The sequence below is a fragment of the Myzus persicae genome, unplaced genomic scaffold (assembly GCF_001856785.1).
Source record: "Myzus persicae strain clone G006 unplaced genomic scaffold, MPER_G0061.0, whole genome shotgun sequence".
Taxonomy (NCBI): domain Eukaryota; kingdom Metazoa; phylum Arthropoda; class Insecta; order Hemiptera; family Aphididae; genus Myzus; species Myzus persicae.
In genome coordinates, this window is record NW_019104036.1 from 40,954 (window position 1) to 60,571 (window position 19,618).

At 25.5% G+C, this 19,618-nt stretch overlaps 1 protein-coding gene across 1 annotated transcript in view; it reads right to left on the minus strand.

The window, feature by feature from the left end:
- The window catches only part of LOC111037875 (nesprin-1), a 68,858-nt gene that overhangs the window by 32,689 nt on the left and 16,551 nt on the right, over positions 1-19,618 (minus strand). The window contains exons 15-56 of the mRNA XM_022320719.1: positions 19,413-19,553; positions 19,174-19,338; positions 18,983-19,112; positions 18,149-18,342; positions 17,899-18,084; positions 17,677-17,811; positions 17,468-17,605; positions 17,253-17,414; positions 16,853-17,167; positions 16,561-16,785; positions 15,951-16,478; positions 15,547-15,829; positions 15,069-15,319; positions 14,703-15,005; positions 14,424-14,623; positions 13,650-13,881; positions 13,284-13,576; positions 9,918-13,134; positions 9,717-9,860; positions 9,514-9,653; positions 9,259-9,457; positions 9,024-9,185; positions 8,789-8,953; positions 8,561-8,720; positions 8,201-8,489; positions 7,744-8,064; positions 7,472-7,667; positions 7,115-7,373; positions 6,875-7,052; positions 6,610-6,805; positions 5,952-6,026; positions 5,653-5,793; positions 4,771-5,580; positions 4,532-4,692; positions 3,593-3,755; positions 3,356-3,505; positions 2,933-3,100; positions 2,613-2,783; positions 2,379-2,534; positions 723-875; positions 335-656; positions 85-260 (exon numbers count right to left, since the gene is read on the minus strand). Coding sequence (XP_022176411.1) covers positions 85-260; positions 335-656; positions 723-875; positions 2,379-2,534; positions 2,613-2,783; positions 2,933-3,100; positions 3,356-3,505; positions 3,593-3,755; positions 4,532-4,692; positions 4,771-5,580; positions 5,653-5,793; positions 5,952-6,026; positions 6,610-6,805; positions 6,875-7,052; positions 7,115-7,373; positions 7,472-7,667; positions 7,744-8,064; positions 8,201-8,489; positions 8,561-8,720; positions 8,789-8,953; positions 9,024-9,185; positions 9,259-9,457; positions 9,514-9,653; positions 9,717-9,860; positions 9,918-13,134; positions 13,284-13,576; positions 13,650-13,881; positions 14,424-14,623; positions 14,703-15,005; positions 15,069-15,319; positions 15,547-15,829; positions 15,951-16,478; positions 16,561-16,785; positions 16,853-17,167; positions 17,253-17,414; positions 17,468-17,605; positions 17,677-17,811; positions 17,899-18,084; positions 18,149-18,342; positions 18,983-19,112; positions 19,174-19,338; positions 19,413-19,553 — 12,153 coding nt within the window. The remainder of the gene's footprint in view (positions 1-84; positions 261-334; positions 657-722; positions 876-2,378; positions 2,535-2,612; positions 2,784-2,932; positions 3,101-3,355; positions 3,506-3,592; positions 3,756-4,531; positions 4,693-4,770; positions 5,581-5,652; positions 5,794-5,951; positions 6,027-6,609; positions 6,806-6,874; positions 7,053-7,114; positions 7,374-7,471; positions 7,668-7,743; positions 8,065-8,200; positions 8,490-8,560; positions 8,721-8,788; positions 8,954-9,023; positions 9,186-9,258; positions 9,458-9,513; positions 9,654-9,716; positions 9,861-9,917; positions 13,135-13,283; positions 13,577-13,649; positions 13,882-14,423; positions 14,624-14,702; positions 15,006-15,068; positions 15,320-15,546; positions 15,830-15,950; positions 16,479-16,560; positions 16,786-16,852; positions 17,168-17,252; positions 17,415-17,467; positions 17,606-17,676; positions 17,812-17,898; positions 18,085-18,148; positions 18,343-18,982; positions 19,113-19,173; positions 19,339-19,412; positions 19,554-19,618) is intronic.

Here is a 19,618-nt window from a genome sequence, read left to right on the forward strand (position 1 = left end):
TTATCTGTACAAAATGATTTAAAAATATATCTAATATATTTAGTATATAAGTAAAATAATAAATATATTATGGCATCAATATACCTGTATTTGTTTTACTTGATCAGTTTTTTCTAATACAGTTGCTAATGGTGTATTTTTAATAGCCTTCATAGATATATCAATTTGTTGTAACCAATCTGATAGTTTTTCATATTCATCTTTATATTCTCTCCAATGTGTATGAATAGCATGGAGATTATCTTTTTGAGTTAATATATCTATGTGGAAATAATAAAATACAAATATAAATATTATTGAATAGGTACGTAGATAAGATACTTTTTTGACATACCATCAAATAATTTATTCAATTCATCAGCTATGGATGAAATTTCTTGTTTGATAATTTTTTCTCCATTTTCAGAGGTACTTGCAATTATTATGCCCCCAATTGTGTTTAAGTTATCTAAAAGCAATTCACCTTGAGCTCTTTTATTTAATAGGTTTTCTAATGGTGTTATTGCATTTTCAATTGCTAATTTATCACTGAGTGGTCGTTCTTTCAGTGATGGTATTTTATCTCGAGATCTATTCAAAAAATTAGATAGCTCCTCATACGCTTCTTTATAAGTTTTATGATCTTTATATTGTTGTTCACGTTGATTAAGTAATTTCTGAAATTTAAATTATAAATATTGTTTAGTTGTATAGAAAACTATTCAAATTAACAAATTTTTTACCTTGACTTTATCTGAAATTTGATCAAACTTATTAAATACTTCTTGTGTTTCTGCCACAGCATTGCTTTGATGCCCTGTCTTTAACATTTCTTGCGCTTTTGATTTCAAAGAATCCATTTCTAACTTTTCACAACGAACTTTTTCATCTATATGCTAAAATAAATTATAAAATATACACAATTTTTTTTTTTTAATCAGGAAAATCGCTCAGCTGAATATTTGATGTTGAGTATACCACATTATAGATTAGGTGACTGAAATGAATGTGTTAAGTTATTTGAATTTAATAGTAAATCATTAAATTTATTGAAAAATGATTCTGAGCGATGATAGTGGTAAGTCTATAATTCTAAGGATATTTTGTTATTTATTTTTATTGTTATAAATGCATTTTTATTTTTTTCTATCAATAATATTGTAGGTCACAAAAACAAATCCCTTTGGCACATTAAATAGTAATTATTATTATGTTATTTCATATAATTTTACTAGCTGTTATCAACTTATAAGTGTAACCGATGTCCAACAAGAATAGGTTGGCACAAATAGCTTAAAATGAATCCAAATTTGTGGAAAATTTCATTGTGCTCAGTATACAATAATAAACCTAGTACTGTAATAGTATTGAGTATATTAAATTGTACATTCTATACTCAATGGCGGTGGTGAAAAGTTTCAAGCTTTATGAATAATGTTTTTCAATTAAAATAAAATACCTAAAATCATTATTTTTATTTAATTTTACAATTTTGTCAATATTTTAAATGTGTTTATTTGTTCTCTATATTGTGTATAATATGTATAATTAAGATTTTTAGGATTCAATAAGAACAAATTATTAAGAAGCTTAATTTAAAGCTTAAACTTGAAAAATGTAGTAATTTTGAACTATAAAATAATTTACAAATTTTTGTGATGTTCATGAATTTTGTCAAAATATTAACTTCAAACGCTTATCAAAAAATCATGACTATGTATTTTCAAAATTTTTAAATTAGTATTAAAAAAATATATGATAGAGATTGTTTGTTACTGTTACATTTTCAAGATTTATGAACGTGCATAAAATATTTTATCTACACTAAAAAAAATTAAAAACATTTCCAATGTCTATTAATAGCTAAAATTTGGTCTAAATATTTTGAAAAAAAAATGATAATTTATGTTATAGGAAAAATGGAATGCTTAAAGTTTTTAAGATTGATATTTTTTAAATTACAGAAATTGTTATTTTACATGTGAGTATCCAACATTTGAAATTCAATCACTTTAAGACTACATTTAAAGTGTGGCTTTCAACAAACTCTTTTTTAAATTCCAGAAATAAAAACTCCTAAAGAATATTGTATTCAATTTTCAAACTAAGGGTGATAATTGTATAAATATTTTTACTACAAAATAAATTTAAATAAAAGCATACATCGTTGTAAATTTATACATTCAACACTCCACTCTGAATCTAGAAATGTAAAATTAAAAAGAAATTTGAAAAATGTATTTTTAAATAATATCTTAGACACTTGTGTAACATGATCATAGAGACTTCACCTATTTACCTATACGTATATACAACTCTCATGCTTGATTGTATTTATAAAATAGGTAGGTATACAAATATTTAAAAATTAAATTATTTAAGAAAAATAGTGTATTTACTTTTAATTTTTCTAATTGATCTCTTTTTTCAGACATGGTCCCTTGAAATTCTTCCAACTCTGGCAATGCATCCTCAAATTTGTCTATTATCTTTCCTACTTGTTTGACATGTTCTAAAAATCCTGACCACCGCTGGATTGATTCATCAATATTTGTCTACATTAGTAAATTAAACAAATATTAATTGATACAGTTCATTATTATTTAGTGCATAGGTATGTATCTTGTATTAACCTTAGTTTCGACCATCTTTGTTGCTAAACTACTCCAATGTTCTTGTAAAGATATCAGCGAATCATTTATTGATTTGTGACCTTCGGGTGCAGTATTCGCCAAAACTATTTGTGCTATTTCAATGCAATTTTGAACCTTGTTAAAACCATCGTCTTTATACAACATGATGTCCTAAGAAAAATAATTTAACTAAATGTAGCACTTTAAGTATCAATCATATCTTATATGACAGTATACATGTTAATGATTCAACCAAACTATGTATTTTAATCAATGCTTAAAAGCTAATATGAATAAATATTATGAATTTATAATTTTACTTGAATAACAGTAAGTTTTTCTTCTAAATCAGCTTTACTGGTAGATTTGAAGTCTGTACAACTTGTTAATTTATCGTCCACAGTATCTAACCAAATAATGGCTTCACTTAAACTGCTTTCAAATTCCAAGTGATTGTTTACAAACTGTTGCCACTTTCCAACCAATTCCTTTTTTTTTTAAATAAAATAATAAAATATACAAATAATAATGCATTCAATATAAATGCAGAAAAACAGTTATATTAAATAGGTAAATAATAATAATAATTTTGAATTCAATTTCATACTAAGCAGTTTCTTTTTGGCTATTGTCAGTTATATCTAAACTTAATACAATGATAATATTTTACATGTCTAATAATAATATTAAAATAAAATAATTATTATATTAATTATTTGTTTATAATCAATTAATAAATTTACTTTTATTTTCATTGAAAGCTGATGAAATTTCTGAACAATTTCTGTGATCTGAGAATTTTTGGTTGACATTGACATTGTGTATAGGTTTTGTGATTTTTCTGTGATTGAATCAATTTCAAACTCTTTAGCTCGAATTACACCTTGTAAATCCTAGAATTATACATTTAAAATGTATAAATATTTTTAGTAAATTACATATTCAAAATTAAAGTAAATATTTAATATGCAAATTTTTACCTTAAGTTCTTCTAGCTGAGTTTTCTTTTCTGGTAATGAGTTTTTTAAATCAATAGCATGAATTTTATAGTCAGTTTCTCGTAACCATGTTAAGCATGATTCCTTGAGTAGATCAAATTCATTCCAACTATTAAGCTTATTTTCTAAAGCTTCTATTGATGTCCTATAGAATAAAATAAATATTTTCTATATTTTACAATGCATATTTGTTTAATATTAAAAAGATTAAAAATAAATTAGTTAAACAATTTTAATAATTGAAAAAAAAACTAGAACATTACCAATTTTTCAAATAAGAATCTGTTTAAGTTTTGTAAAGAATACTTTTTCTTTATATTCAGAATATTTGGATTATCCTAAAGGTGCTCCTAATTGTCACAGGAAATATTTCTATCAACTTTTGTATCATACATATTTTGCACAGCACACCAATGTGTGGAAAGCTTAGTTTAACATTTGTTTTATTTAAATAAAAATGTTAATACATGTATTATTTGATTTTTAAAATAATTAAAATATAATTCCACATATATATTATATTTGTCTCAATCATAAGTCAATAATTAATAAATCATAAATGAGTGTATTTTACTAAGATTATATTATTTATAATGATAAATATGAAATAGGTAAATAATTAAACTTTTAATTAAAAATACAATGATAAAAACATTTACATTTAAATTTAAATACATAGTAAATGAAAAATTATAAAGTAATTGTCTATTATACTTAATAAAGAATTATGATCATTATCTTTGAAATATTAAATATTTAACTATAGGTAGGACACTATGTGGACACTTTATCATAATACATTGGTTTTAAATAAAACACAAACATTCTAAAACAAAATTTTTTAAATACCCACTTGGAACAAAGAATATTAAGTTATTGAAAAGTGTTTTATATACTTGCGTGTATTATATGTAAACTCACTTTACTGTTGTCATGAGTCCTTCCCAATCTTGTTGTGATGAGTCAATTTGCGCCCTAATATTTACTTGCCCATTTTCAATGGTACCAGGAATAACTTTTTCAGCCAGTTTTTGTATATTATAAATCCTATTTTCTTCTTCAGTAAGGCTTAATAACAAATTCTAAAGAATATGATAACGAAAACAATCATTAAATAGGTATAACACATTTAATGAGTATAAAAAAATGCCTATATTTACCTTTATTCTGTCCAGGTTACTCAACAAAGAAATCTTTTCCAAATTTGTATCACCCCAAAGCATCAACGTATTATGTGTTGCATCAAGCCATTCTTGCATTTCCATTACAGATTTAGTATACTGTTCATGGTCTTTTACAATCGCTTCATATTTGTCTACAAAATCTTGTATTTGTTTTAAAATGTCATCATATTGTTTACTCATGGACGATAAAAGAATATCATTATTTTCTTGCATTTGCATTTTGTCAATAAGGTCCTGTAACTTAACAATATCTTGCTTTCTCTTTAATGTGGCCTGGAGCATATCTCTGTAAATTTGTAACTGCATTTTCTTTTCATCCAATGTAGATTTGAGTACTAAATCCTTATTTAATAGTTGCTTTGTATTATTGAACCATTGGTTTAGTTCATTGTACAGTTCTTCAAATCCACTCCACCTAGTCAGTTGATCTTTAACGTCTCTATTGGTGTTCAAAAGATCATCGTACAAAGTGTCGAAAACAGTTTGAAGTTCATCCAATTGACATTTTATTTTTTCTCTTCCAGACATAGATGTACTCAAATATAATTTTTCTCCTAATTCCATACAGCTATTCAATAAACATGTTACATTTGGCTTTGTGTCCAATAATTCATTTAATTTTCCATTTTTCTGAAGTAAATATTGATGAGATTGTGACGATAATGGAGGTTTGTTCAAGTTTTTAAATTGACTTTGAACGTTTGAAAGTTGAATTGAACATTCGTTGTATTTATCCACATATTCTTGGTGGATTTTAATGGATTCATTACATTTATTTATAATGTCCTATAGTTATAGTTAATACAAAATATAATAAAAATTAGTTTGAATCATTAAATTTTTCATTTTAAGTTATACCTTTATTGTAGTTTGCATTGATTGATAACGAGATGATATTTGTTTTACTTTGGTTGACAGTCGTACTTCTCCAGTAGCTTCATACTCATTTGATTGGTCAGTAAGTTCTAGAACTTTCTTTTTTATATCATCCATTAATGACTAAAATGTTTATGAATAATCATCAATTTAAATTGACTCATATGTTTTTAATAATTTTTATAATCAAATAATGAAAATTAACAAAATTAGATTTTATAATAATGTTAGTTAATAACATGGAGCATGCAATATTTTTTTTTTTTATAAATATGGCTTACTTGTTGAAGGTGATCGCCAAACGCAATTAAATCTTTCACCGAATTAGATTTTCCTTTAATTTCTTTTTCTAAATCCTAGATGAAGTTTAAAAGATAGAATATTATTACTTTCTGAATTTTAATTTTTTAGTTAAACATTTTTTAAGTTATGATTTTCATGTAAGTTGTAAGTATTAAATAAAAGTTTTTAATAATTATAAAGGAATTTAAAAATAATTTATTTAGAGTTATTATTTTATCATACAAATGTTATTATTTTATTATTCTCATTACAATATTGAGTAAATATAATAAGCTTCTATGATATTTGATAAGTTATTCTCCTAGTGTGACAAAATATAATAAAGCAATCAATTATTAAAATATCCTTAAGGTACCATCATAACAGCTAAATAAAAATTATTATACATTAGAGATTCTAACATACTTACACATAAAATATTATACTGCTCTTAAGTTTTACCAACTAATATAAATAAGCAGTCAACTTTAATAAGTAAACAAAGGTATGCAAATAAAAATGTAATTTTTACTTTTAATTTATCCAATTCCTTTTTTATTTTAATTAATGAAATATAAAAATATAATGATACAATTTGATTGTTTAATTATAGAACTGTATACTTTTATAGATGATATTTAACTGAAAAGTAATTACCTGAAATTTATTATATTGCTGAGTTTTTTCTTCAAGTGTACCCTTTTCTGAATAGTTTTGTAATTTTTTTTCAGTATCATTGTGCCATGAAATTAATTGATGCATTAAGTTTTCAAACTCTACCCATTGATTTATTCTGCTTTGTAAACCTTCTAATAAATCATTTAACAATGACTGGAACTTTTCTTGTTCAAATCTATAACACAATTGATCGCAGCTAATACCTAGTGGAGTAATTTTCAAATGAAAATGTTTAATATTTTACTGTAAATTTGTATGATCTCTCAACATTGTATCAATTGCTTTTTGTGGAATTGTGTCCTTAGAGTTTTCTACAAAATGTTCCATTGTCAATAAAGTTGTTTTATTGTTATTGAATGTAGTTTGAATAACATTAACTTTATTTAATCGGGACTCTAAAATTTGTTTGTTCCCTGAATAATCTAAAAGTATAAATGGTATTATTAAAACAGTGAAAAATTAATGGTGAATTTGTATAATATACCTGTATATATTGAGAGTTGGTCCCAAAGCTGTTTTTGAGTATCTTGGTATGATTTGTGTAGATCCTGATACTGTTGATAAGTTTCTAAGTAATTTTCTAGTTGTGAAATAGAATTATTCATTTTTTCACGCAACAAATCATATCTGTCCTTCAATGACACATCTGAATCAGATTCGTCTTTAGGTTTCTTTATTGTTTTCCCTTTCTCCATTATTGTTTCGATCATACGACTATGTGAATTTATTTCTTGCATTGTTGCCTATAAGGTTATTAAATGTTAGTAAATAAAGTTTTTAACTTCAAAAATTGAATTGGAAATTTATTTTTTAGTTTTTATTTACTGTTTTCCATCTATACCTTTTGCTTTAAAAGTTTTGATCTTATTTCTTGTGGAGAAGACCAAATGGGTGACTGGTTAGAAGCAATTACTTTTTCTATACTTTCCAACCAATTAATAGTTTGTAAAAGAGTTTCTTGATAACTATTCCATTGTTGTGATTGGACTCCAAGAGTTTTTTGTGCTGTCTTTACTTTTTCATCCAATGTGTCCCATCTATATTACACAATTTATAAGTCGAGTTGTAAGTCTATGTATTTTTATACCTGTATAATGATTTATTTATTTGTACCTTTCACGAATATCTTTGAGTTGTTGACGAATAGTTTCTCGCCCAGTGGCAGATGTATCAGGGTATAAACTTTCACCAAGAGACGTTAATAATGATATTTTTGCCGATGTTTGATCAGAACTACCATAGATACTTAGTAATTGTGATAGTTTTTTGTTTAAATCTAAATCATCATCATCCAGGATTTGGGCAGGTTTACTTTCCAATGTTTCTAACCATGACTTGAATTCAGCCAATTTGTTGTTGAAATTTTTGTGATCATCAGTAATGTTTTGCCATTTAACAACAATTTCTTTACTTAAAACTAGAATTAGTTGATACCTATAACAATTTATAGATATAAAAAAAGATAACAGAACAAATTGTATGAATATTTAAATATTGAATTACCTATTTAAAATAGTTATTAGGCATGTTAGTAAATAAAATGGATTTTTTTTTTATTAATTGTTCTTACCGATTTCCAACTTGGAGTATAAGTGGTTTTAAACGTACTACTCCACTTGTATGGAACAAGTTATTTGAATTATCAATGAACTTTTCTATTTTGGGCTCATAATTCAATATTTCATTTCGTTTATTCACAAAAAGTTTTAATTTATTTTCTTTATTTTCAAATGTTGATTGCAATTGTTGATCTTTAAGAAGAGATTCTGTTAATCTAAGCCAGTTGGTAATCTCATCAAATTCACTTTCAAAATCAGTCCATTGAATCAATATCTCTTCCATTTTTTCAATAATGGTATCTAAAATACAACATGTCTTATTACTAATAAATTTGAGAATTGAGTGCATTTTAACTTTTAAAAAAAATTACCAAGCTGTTTTATTAATTGTGATTTATCACTATCTATTTTGGATATTTCTTTTGACATAACATTAATTCCTTTCTTTGTGGTTGTTTTGCTAACCAATTGAAATACGTCTCCAAGATGATTTCGTAATTCATTTTCCGTGGTATTTGCTGTTTTCATTTCCTATAGTTAGAAATATTTAAGTTATTGATGGAAATGATTAGGACATTAATTAGTAGGTATATATTTACTTTAAATATATTAATTTTTTTAACAATATTGTCTTTTTCTGCAGCAATGCTGTCATTTTCTCGAATTTTATCTCGCTGTTCTTTTAAAATCAATTTAAGTTTCTGACAAACTTGATTGAATTCAGAATGATTTTGAACAGAAAGCTCTAATGAATCCATCAACTCCTATATATAAATATATGGATTCAATTTAAATTATCTTAATGGTAAGATTGCAATTAATTATTTTATTTACCTTAGACTTTGTAACTATTTTTTCATAAAGATTTTTAATTGATTCTAAATATGTATTCAAAGTGTTATCTTTAGTTTGATTCACGAGTTCTTGAGCCTTGGCACAGACTGATTGCACAAGATTTTGATGAGACAATATTTCTTGATTGATAACAACATGATTCTAATTTAAACAATTAATTAAATGATTAATACATGTTGATACCTTAGTTTGAGTTCAAGCATAAAGAATGTACCTGAAGTTGGGCTTTTTTCTCTTGTAAAGTAGCTTTTGTTTCAGTGTGTTGTTGCATTGCTTTCTCAATATTTTTCAGCCATTTGGTCAGTTGTTCTTGTGACAATGAAAATTCAGCAAATTGCAATAAACAATTATCAAGTTTGCTTAGGCTGGATTGCAAAGTCTCTGACACTGATTCCCATTCATTTCTCAAATCCCTAAAATTAAAATGAATTAGTATTTTTGATCAATACCTAACAAAATACATTGGTACTTCATATTTTGGCGAATTATTTCTCTTCCGTCTGGAGAAGTTTGAGCATATAATTTTTCCGCCATATTAACAAGAGACTCATACTGTACACTTTGTTGGCATTTGGAATCTGACAACGCTAACAGTTTTTGTTGCCTTGCCTTAACAATAATATAATAATTTAAAATTTAAAAATTTAAAAACTTCATTTTATTATGATTTACTTGTAGAAGTCCTAAATCGCCAACAATTTCACTGTAATTGTTTAGTTCTTCTTTTAAACATTTTACTAATCCAATGAACTCTTCATAACTTGAATCAAAATGCTGGTGTTCTCTTACAAAATTTTCATACCTTAATATTGATTCCTAAAATAAATTTTTATTTTATTATTTTATTCCCATTACTTTTTAATTCATTAGTACCTTTGTTCTAGTTTTTACACTCTGATACACTTTTATTAAATTAGTAATTGCACTGTTTACATTGGGTGAAACCTCAATAGCTTCAGATTGTATTTCTAAAATCTCCTTGTGTTTTTTTGTGATATCATCGTCAAATTGTTTCAATTTTTCTAAATATTGTTGTTTACTTGCTAATGAATTTTTTAGACTTCTATCTTTGATTTGTGTTTCAATTGATTTTAAATATTTATCCAGATTTTCAATTTTTGTTAATATTTTATCATTTTGATTTTGTTTTTGGCTTATCATTTTTGAAGTATTTTCACAATTTAACATTAAATTTTCCCAGTTAATTTTAATTTCATCAAGTTCGTTCTGTATTGCAGTCTTACCATCTACACCGGTTTCTTTTAATACAGTACTTCCAATTTCTCTGCATTTTTCTAGTAATAAATCTCCTTCAGATTTATGACCAATTATATTCATAAATACATCAGAATCCGTTTCTGAAACATTATTTACTGCAACTGAATACTCATCTTGTAATACCTTGAGATAATTTTTAAATGTTTCTATATTTTCTAAGTACAATTCATGATTTTTTAAATGTGTCTCGTTTAGTTTTAAACATTTATTCACCCCTAATGCAATATTGTCATATTTTTTCAAAAAATCTTTTAGTTTTAGATCAGTGTCTGGTTCATTAAGCTGAGTTACCTTTTCTTTCAATTGATTAATATTATCTTTATAAGCAATCAAATCTTGTTTCAATGTTTTTAAATTATTGCAATTAGTTTTTTTGTCTATAATATTGTTTCTCTTTAATCTTTTACAATCATTGAATTTTTCTTCTGTTTCTTGAAGCCAATTTTGAATTTGATTACAACTCTCATCAAAAGATGATTTTTGTACTAAAATGTTTTCAATTGTTTTTGTTATATTTCCACATTCGTCATTTAAATTTTCACAAGCTAATCTTAATTGCTTAACTTTAGATCTTATTTCATCCCGATTTTCCATAGTAATATCAGGGTACATACATTCACCTTTTGATACTGTGTCATTGACTAATTGTTGACTTTCTTCAAGTTGTTTGTTAAGATTTTTCATAATTCCCAAATCTGATTGGGCATTTTGAATAGATTTTTTACTTGAAGATTGATTGGTTTCAACAGATTTCAATTTATTATTTAATTCTTTTATTAACTTATTCGCTTTTTCATAAGAAACATTAAATTCTTCTTTCATTTCTTTTAAATGTTCTATTCTTTCCAAGCATTTACCGATGCTATTTTGATAAGATTCTAACTTTCGTTTAATTTTTAGAGCTTGATTATCTAATGTTGATTTACTATCAATGCACTTGATATTTTTGACACAAGATTCAAGTTCATTCAAAAATTGATTAGCTGTATCGACTTTGAACTGGAATTTATTTACATTTTCTTTAATAATATTTATTGAATTCATATCAATAGGAATTTCCACAGACATTTTTATATCATTTTCTAAAACATTTACTAATGGAAGGATATTATCCAGACATTTTTGATATTCAATCCAGAAATTTATAATTTTTTCTAGAGCTTCCTTCTGTTTGTTTATTTGTTTTTCAGTGTTCTCGAGGTTAACACATAATAGCTCATAGTTGTTGTTCAATTCTTCTAAGTTTACATCTGACGATGAATACTGATTGAGGTATTCTAAGACATGGTCTATTTTAGATTTTTGTTCGTTAATTACTGATAAGTTTTCTCTGATTCCTGCAACAGAACCAAGTTTAATTTCTATTTGTTCTTTCTCAATTTCTTCTTCAGGCTTACACCAAGTTAGCTTTTCATCAATACTTTTTATCGAATGTAGTAGGTTATTCAAATCGTCTTCTAAATGTTTTTTTAAATATGTCATTAATGTTGTTTCAACTTTATCAACTTGTTGAACAACACTTTCATATCGTTTCTTAAGACTTTTTAATTCCTTAATAGCTGTCGACTCAGCAATTATAGGAAAAGTTTCAGTCATTTCTGATACTGAATGGTTAACAGTGTCTATGTTCAAGTTCATTTTAATCAATTCATTTTTGCATTTTTGACAAGATTTTAAATTAATCAACAATGTATCTAATTCATTGTTTAAATTGTCACACTTATTGACATTTTCTCGTATTTGATTAATTTCGGAAGTACGTTTTTTTATTTCAGTTCTTATTGCTTCTTCTCGTTGAGAAAAAGCAGTAATAAGACGAACTAAATTACAAGCAATACTTTCAACACCATCAAATTGATCATTAATCAATACATTCATTGAATCTAATGTGATAATAGGTTTATTTCCATTAAGTTTTTGTAATTTATTTATTTTTTCAACAAGATTGTTTTTTAAATCTAAATGAAGTTCTTTTTCTTCTGAGTATTTAACAAGCTTGTTTTTAATTTTTTCAATGTCGTCTAAATTGTTGGTGCAATCTAAAAGTTCAATGTTTACATCTGATAACCATTGTAAAATACTATCTTTGGTCTGGCTTACTTGTTTCCAAATAACTTGTTGAGAATGAGCTATTTCAGCCTTTTCTTTAAGGTCAGAATGGTATTTTTCTAAACTCTCTAAGTCTTTTTTATAGGTTTGATAACATTTTTTAACATTTAGTTGTGGATAATTTTCAGCCAATTTCACCATTTTTTGCACAGATTCTTCAATTGTAGGTAATACATCCAATACAGTTGTAGTTTGTTTTAATGCTTTGTTATATTTATCTTCTATTATTTGAGCCTCAGTTAAATCATTTGGCGTTTCTATCAATTCTAAAATAGTTTTGCATTCTTCCTTAGTTGTCTTTATTTTATTTTTAACATCGTTCATATTTAACCAATTACTGTTCAGTTCTGTTAAATTTGCGATTGACTGTTCAGTCTTAGTTTTTAAATTAATCAATTCTGAATTTACATCCGATAAAATATTTTGTATAAATATTGAACTACCTTTGTCTAGCTGGGTTAGTTTTTCACCTTCTTTTTCCAAAGTCTTTAGCTGTTCAAATAGTTCACTTGTGTCTTTTAATTTTTGTAGTTTTGGGATGATAAGATCAATATCTTTCCATGATTTTAATGTCAAGACATGATCATTAACTTTACTCTCTACTATTTTAATTTGTTTCACCAAATCATCATTTATTTCACTGATCATTTTTTGACAATCTGTTACTTTTTGTTCATTTTCTTCTTTTGCTTTGAGTTTAGCCCTGAAATAGTTAATGAAGTACATATTAAACTATTCTATTGATTCAATATGTTAAACATTTAAACATTAGGCGATTCATTAAATTTGGCTATTTATTTGTTGATAGAAAATGTAAATTGTTCTATCTGTGCAATAAAATATTTTACTTACTGAATTTGTACCAATTTCAATTGTAACTGTTTAAATTGATCCGCAATTGATAATCCAGGAATAGTAGTTTTACTTTGCTGCAATAAGTGTTCAATTGAATCAATATTATTTTTCCATAGCTCTACTTCCTCAGAACAAGCACTTATATCATTTCTTAAATTTATTTTATCTTGATTTGCATCAAACTGAAATTCAGCATGCTTCAATTTTCCTAATAATGTTTCATTCCAGATAAAAAATTCATTTGCTTTTTCTAATAAAATTTTTTTCTTTTGCATTAAATCTTGAAGTTCCTACAAAATAAAAGTAAAATGTATAAATTGATATTTAAAAGAATATTATTATAACTATTTATATAGTATTCACTTTAAATTGCATGATTGATTGTTGTACTGTAACATTATCATCAAAATGTTTAAAATCATCTTCAATTTCAGTAAATAATGACTGTTTTTCCATGTGTTCTTCAGTAAATGTATGAAGTTTTTTCAATATTTCTTCAATTGAAGTACTCGGAACAATATTGCATTTATTTACTTTTGAATCCAATTCATTTAACCATTCACAAAACGTATTTACTCTGATTTCATGTTCTTTTCTAAAATATATTTAACATTCTCATTTCTCAATACTATAGAGTATAGAATATAGATTATAATAAACCAAGCAAAAAAATTAATCATTAAAAGAAAAATCCAATGATTCTTCCTCATTGGTTATAGTAGAACCTACTATATTATGTAAAAATGAATGCACAAAGATGAGAGATAGTTATGAAAAGCTTTGGGCATACTATTTCTAATTCCAAGTGTATTCAGAATTTATCTTGTCTTAATAACTACATTTGGTTAAGTAATAATAGAATGGTAATATAAATAACTATAATTATTAAAAACAATTATACAATTATGTTACGTTAATAATTTATTAAAAAAATATGATATAGGTTTATTATTAGGTACCTATTTGTAATAACTTTATTGTTAAATATATTGTGCATACAGTATACAATGTACATGGTGTATTATTTTTTAGCATGAAACAATAATAATATATCTATTAAATATTATCTTCTGTTTTGTTAATCTTAAGATAATTTTTACACTATGTTCTTAATGATAATAAATTCAATTTATGTACTTGTCTGAAATAATATTGGAAATTGTTTGCATTTGTCCATGCATTAGCTTTAAATATTCATTATTTTTGGCCTTTAAAATAGACAACTTATCCTTAATTTCACTGGTAGTTTCAAGTGTAAAATGTTGGTTTAGTCCATTAAGGTTTTGTAAGAGACTAGAAATGTCACTAAGACATTCGTTAAGTTCTTGAGTTAATGCCTAAAATTAACACATATTGTACATAGATATATTAATAAATTTAAGTTGGAAAATAAAATAACTAGTTATTAGTTCTTACCTTATGTTCCATTAATTTTTTTTCGAGTAAATCTTCTGAAATTGATTGATTTATAATTAATTCCTTCAATTCAGATAACAGTGGTTGATTTAATTTTTCTTCTATTTTTTGAGCTTTTTCGTTTATTTCATTCCAGTTAAATAACAATCTTTGTAGACGAGTAGTTTGTTGTGCTGCCGATGATTGTACAGATATACAACGAGACTGAATTGCATCTACTTCATTTAAAATAACTGCAGCCTTGTTCTCAGAAGTTATGGTTTTAAGATTTTCAATTTTTTCTTGGCACTCCAAATTTATCAACTGACAAAAACACATACAAATTGTTAGAATTCAAAGCTTATTTTTAATTTTAGCACAACATACTTGTGTATTTCTTAACCATTCATTGGCCATTTGTAATGTGATGGGTTTTATATGATCAGTGTTTATTTTTTTTTCAGCATTTTCTAACCATGGTCTAATTTCTTCTAATTTTGCTTTATGAACTTGCCATTCATTAAGATCAATATTGATTTCTTCATTCTTACGATTAGTATTGCACTCCAAATTTAAAATTGACATTCTTACTTCGTCCAAATCTTGTCTGAGTTTTTGTGTTTCATTAGTATCGCTTTCTAAAAATAATAAATAAAATAAATGTATTGGTCAATTAAGTTGTTGTGTTCAAAATGGTAGATCTGTAATATGATGCTTAATATTTTTACAATTTCTTTTTGAAATGTATCTATTATTATGGTTTATGAAATTAACAATATAGGTTGACTTGAAAATCACAAATATAAAATTATATTATATAATAAAACACTTGTAACTGTCTTAATCAACATTTAAACAAATTTACCTTTTTCAAAACTTTGTAGATCTTCTGTTAAGCGTTCTAAGCTATTTCGCTGCTTTTGTAGTTCATCTTGAACTTCTTCGATTCCTCGAGCCTTAACTTCAGGATTTGTTCGATCTTGTTGTATTCTTTCTATAACAGCAGGAGCAGATTCAACTGACCAGACATGAATTTTGTTTAATCCTGAATCAAGCTCACATAATTTCATTGAGAGTTTTTCTAATCTCTGTGTTTCTTTTTCCACTGTTTGAATTGTTTCTGTTAATTTATTTTCTATCACACTAATCTGTATAAAAAAAATTTTTAAAAAAATTTAATTTTGCGCACAAATTATATCTAAGTCCAAAATATTTAATAAATTAATTAATATACAAATGTTAAAGTAACAATTATTATAATAAGATTACTTCGTTTTCAATTGCAAATTCTTTTTCAGGAATATGTAAATTTTGTGATATATCCCTCAATTTGTTTAGCATATTTTCAGCTGCTTCTCGCAAGGCAAGACTTAGCTCTTGTTTACTTCTCAATTGCATTGAAATTTCTTGTGAGTTATGTTTGTTATCATCAGATACCGTTTTTAATTCATTTTCAGCTTTTTTAATTATTTCCATTACTTCATTTTTAGTTTTTGTGTAATCTATTAATAGCCTTTGAGCATTTTTTAATTTATTGAATTTATCAATAGAATCATTATATACAAAACTCCAATCTGTTTCCAATTTGGAAACAAGTTGAGGAACAAAGTTTGGCACAGAAGATGAATTTTTCACTAATTGCTTCCCTCGTTGCAATGTTGACATTACAATCATTCGTTGTTTTTCAAGTCCTTCAATTATTTGTTCCTGATTCTTGATGAGCTCATTTAAATCATCCAACGATTCCCCTTTATTAAGTAATTGTTCATCTTTCGCATTTTCTAAAAATTTTCCAATCTAATAAAACAATTTATGTAAATAAATTAATTAAATAAGGAATATAAAAAAAAAATTATATAGAATATATAAATCAACTAACTTCTGTAACCTCTTTTTTGTATATAAAGCATTTGGTGTACATCTCAGTTTTAGTTATTGTCATGTCTATGGTTGGTATCAAATGCTTATATCGACCAATTAATTCTTCAAGATTTTTTTGTTCGAATTGTTGCTGTTCTTCAGGTACATGAGGTAATAGGCTATCTAGTACCTGAACCATCCATTTCATATCATCACGTTTACTATCTACATTGCGACAAATTTCCTGAGAACAAAATTTATTTTAAATATGCAAAAAAATTAATAAAATGTTAGTTCAATTTAATATTTACTTGGAATATAGATTTTTCTTTTTCAAATTCTTCATCATTTAAAAGTCCTTTTAATAATTTTTCAACGCTCATATCAACTGCATTCATCCATTTTTCAAGGTTATTAAATTTAGATTTATAATCTTGAAACTGATCAGGTATTTGTTTACATTTTTGTCTCATTTCAGCAGTTCTCTTTTCTATGCTTTCAAATCGATTGATTGATCTGTTTAGACTTGAATCAATAGATGAATTTGATATTTTTTTACTTTCGACAGACATATTATTTAAACATGATTTAAGTTCTCTAACTATCATACCGTTGTCAAAATATTCCTAAATACCATTTAATAATATTAATGAACGTATTTATAAATATAAGTAAGGTAATTAAATATAAACGTAAGTAAATTCCTCTTACAATGTTCCTTTTGAGTATCAAGTTTACATTTTCATTTCTATTAAACATTTGTTGCTCAATGTTGAGTTCTTTTTCTGCTTCATTTATACATTGATTGAATGTAATTTCATTGATTTTAAATTCAACTCTTTTAATGTATGCTGGGACCATACTTAAACATTCCTATAAACAATATGAATTAACGTTTGCTAATCAGTTGTTTAAAGTAATATTACTTGATATTTTAACTTTATTGCTTTAGATCTATTTCTTATTGTTTCTTGTTCACTTGGTAAGATACATCTGAGTAGTTCACCTTCGACATTTTCTAACTCAGAAATCCATTTATTATTATTTGAATACTCAAAATACCCCTAAAAGAAAACAGTTTTTATTAACATTATATGACAATGGATTAAATTAATTATGTTTTAATTAAACTTACTTTCTGAGATTCTAAATTTTGTCTTGAACTTGTCTGTTCCTCTAAAAATACTTGTTTACTAGTTTCAATCCAATCTAGTATAACCTTTTCTATTTCAATAAAATTATGCCAACATCTCAATGTCTGTTGTAATTTCTAAAATAAAAAAATTGTTGATGTTTTTTGTTAACAATTAACAACATTTCAATATAATATTTTATTTATTAAATATATTAATAATACCATATCCCACTGTTGACATTCTTGAGTTATTCTAGAAAATTTAGCATTCAGGTCAGCCATTGTTTGTACAAACTCTGAATTATTTCCTTGATCTTTATCTGGTTGAATTGATTTAATAATGCTTTGGAATATTTTATTCTTGCTGGATAACATAGACTGGTAATATGACATACGTACTACAATGCTCTAAAATTAAAGTTCAACATTAAATTAACTTTTAAAATCATTATAAACTATAAGCACGACTTGCCTTTAAGTATTCAATATCTTCATGCAATTCTTTTTGACTTTTACTCAGTTTTAATGTGGACAAAAATTCTTCACAATTGTTTAACCAATGATTTATTTCTTGCTGGCCAGTCTCAAGAGCGTCATACTGAACTAGCATGTGATGAAGAGCATTTAAATGTACAGGTATGCTTGCTCTAATATTGACAAGAGATTCTATAAACAATACATAATAACTTGAAACATACTGATAGATATATTATGTGTGAATGTGATCATATATTTTTAATTGTTTGTGTCTTTATTTTTTCCCCCTTTTTATATTTATACCTCATAAGTTAAAACATTTATATAGAATATATACAATAAGTACACAATTTATTATGTATACTTTTGTGTATAATATTATAATTGCAATGATATTATGATAGAAAAATACATTTTGAAGCTATAAAAAAGTTTTAAAAGTGTAATGCTGTACCCATTTATCCAGGCCCGAATTAAGGTATATAAGCAGTGGAGACTACAGCCTGCAAAACTGGGTTGATCACAGGTTTGGGGGTACCATCCACAATGTTTTTTTTTTTTTAATTAAAATAGGGGCAACAAATTGTTCACAGCCTACTGGCAACATAGATGTCAATCTGGGCCTACCACCAGTGCCTCTATAGATTGCAAATAATTGAACATAAACATGTTTATAAAAAAAAAACTTGTTAACAGTTTAATTAGTTACTAATTAAATTTAAAAAAGGAACAGATCAATAAAAATTTTAAAACCATTATATCTTACTTTTTTTGTACAAAACATAAAATAATGGAATATTTTATGCATATTTAAATTAAATTGACTTGCCTTTTTCTCTTTTAACACATAACATCATCTCGTTGACTTCGTCTCTTGTTAAATCTTTTATTAACACTTGAAATTTTTTACTAATTGCCTTAAAAAGATCATCCATTTGATCTAATTGTGATTGAAGATTCTAAAAACATTTTGTTTAGATTATAATCATGTTCTGATTATTTTAATAAATATTATCATACTTGGATGTCACATAAGTAATCTTTAATTTTTTGGGATGAACTCAAATGTATTGACGACATAATTTGTTCTGCTCGTATATTCCATTTGTGTAATGTGTCCAAACCTTCTAAGTATTCTTTACGATTTCTAATCATATCACCAGAGTGCATGTAATCTTTAGCTTTCTATAAAAAGATTTGTATTTATTGTGACTTCTATTAATTTTTCTTAGTTACTCATTTGATTATATTCTTTTTACCAAAAATATACTTTCCCACGTGGTTGTAATACTTTGGAACTCTTGTTTTAATTCAGCACAAATTGAATCTTCACATGTTGCAATTAAAAAGCTTACAGTATCGTTCAGCAATTCATATTTTTCCTTCCAGACACCAATATCCTTTAGACAAAGTATAACCCATTCAGTTTTAATAACATAATGTAAATACATATGGTATACAAATT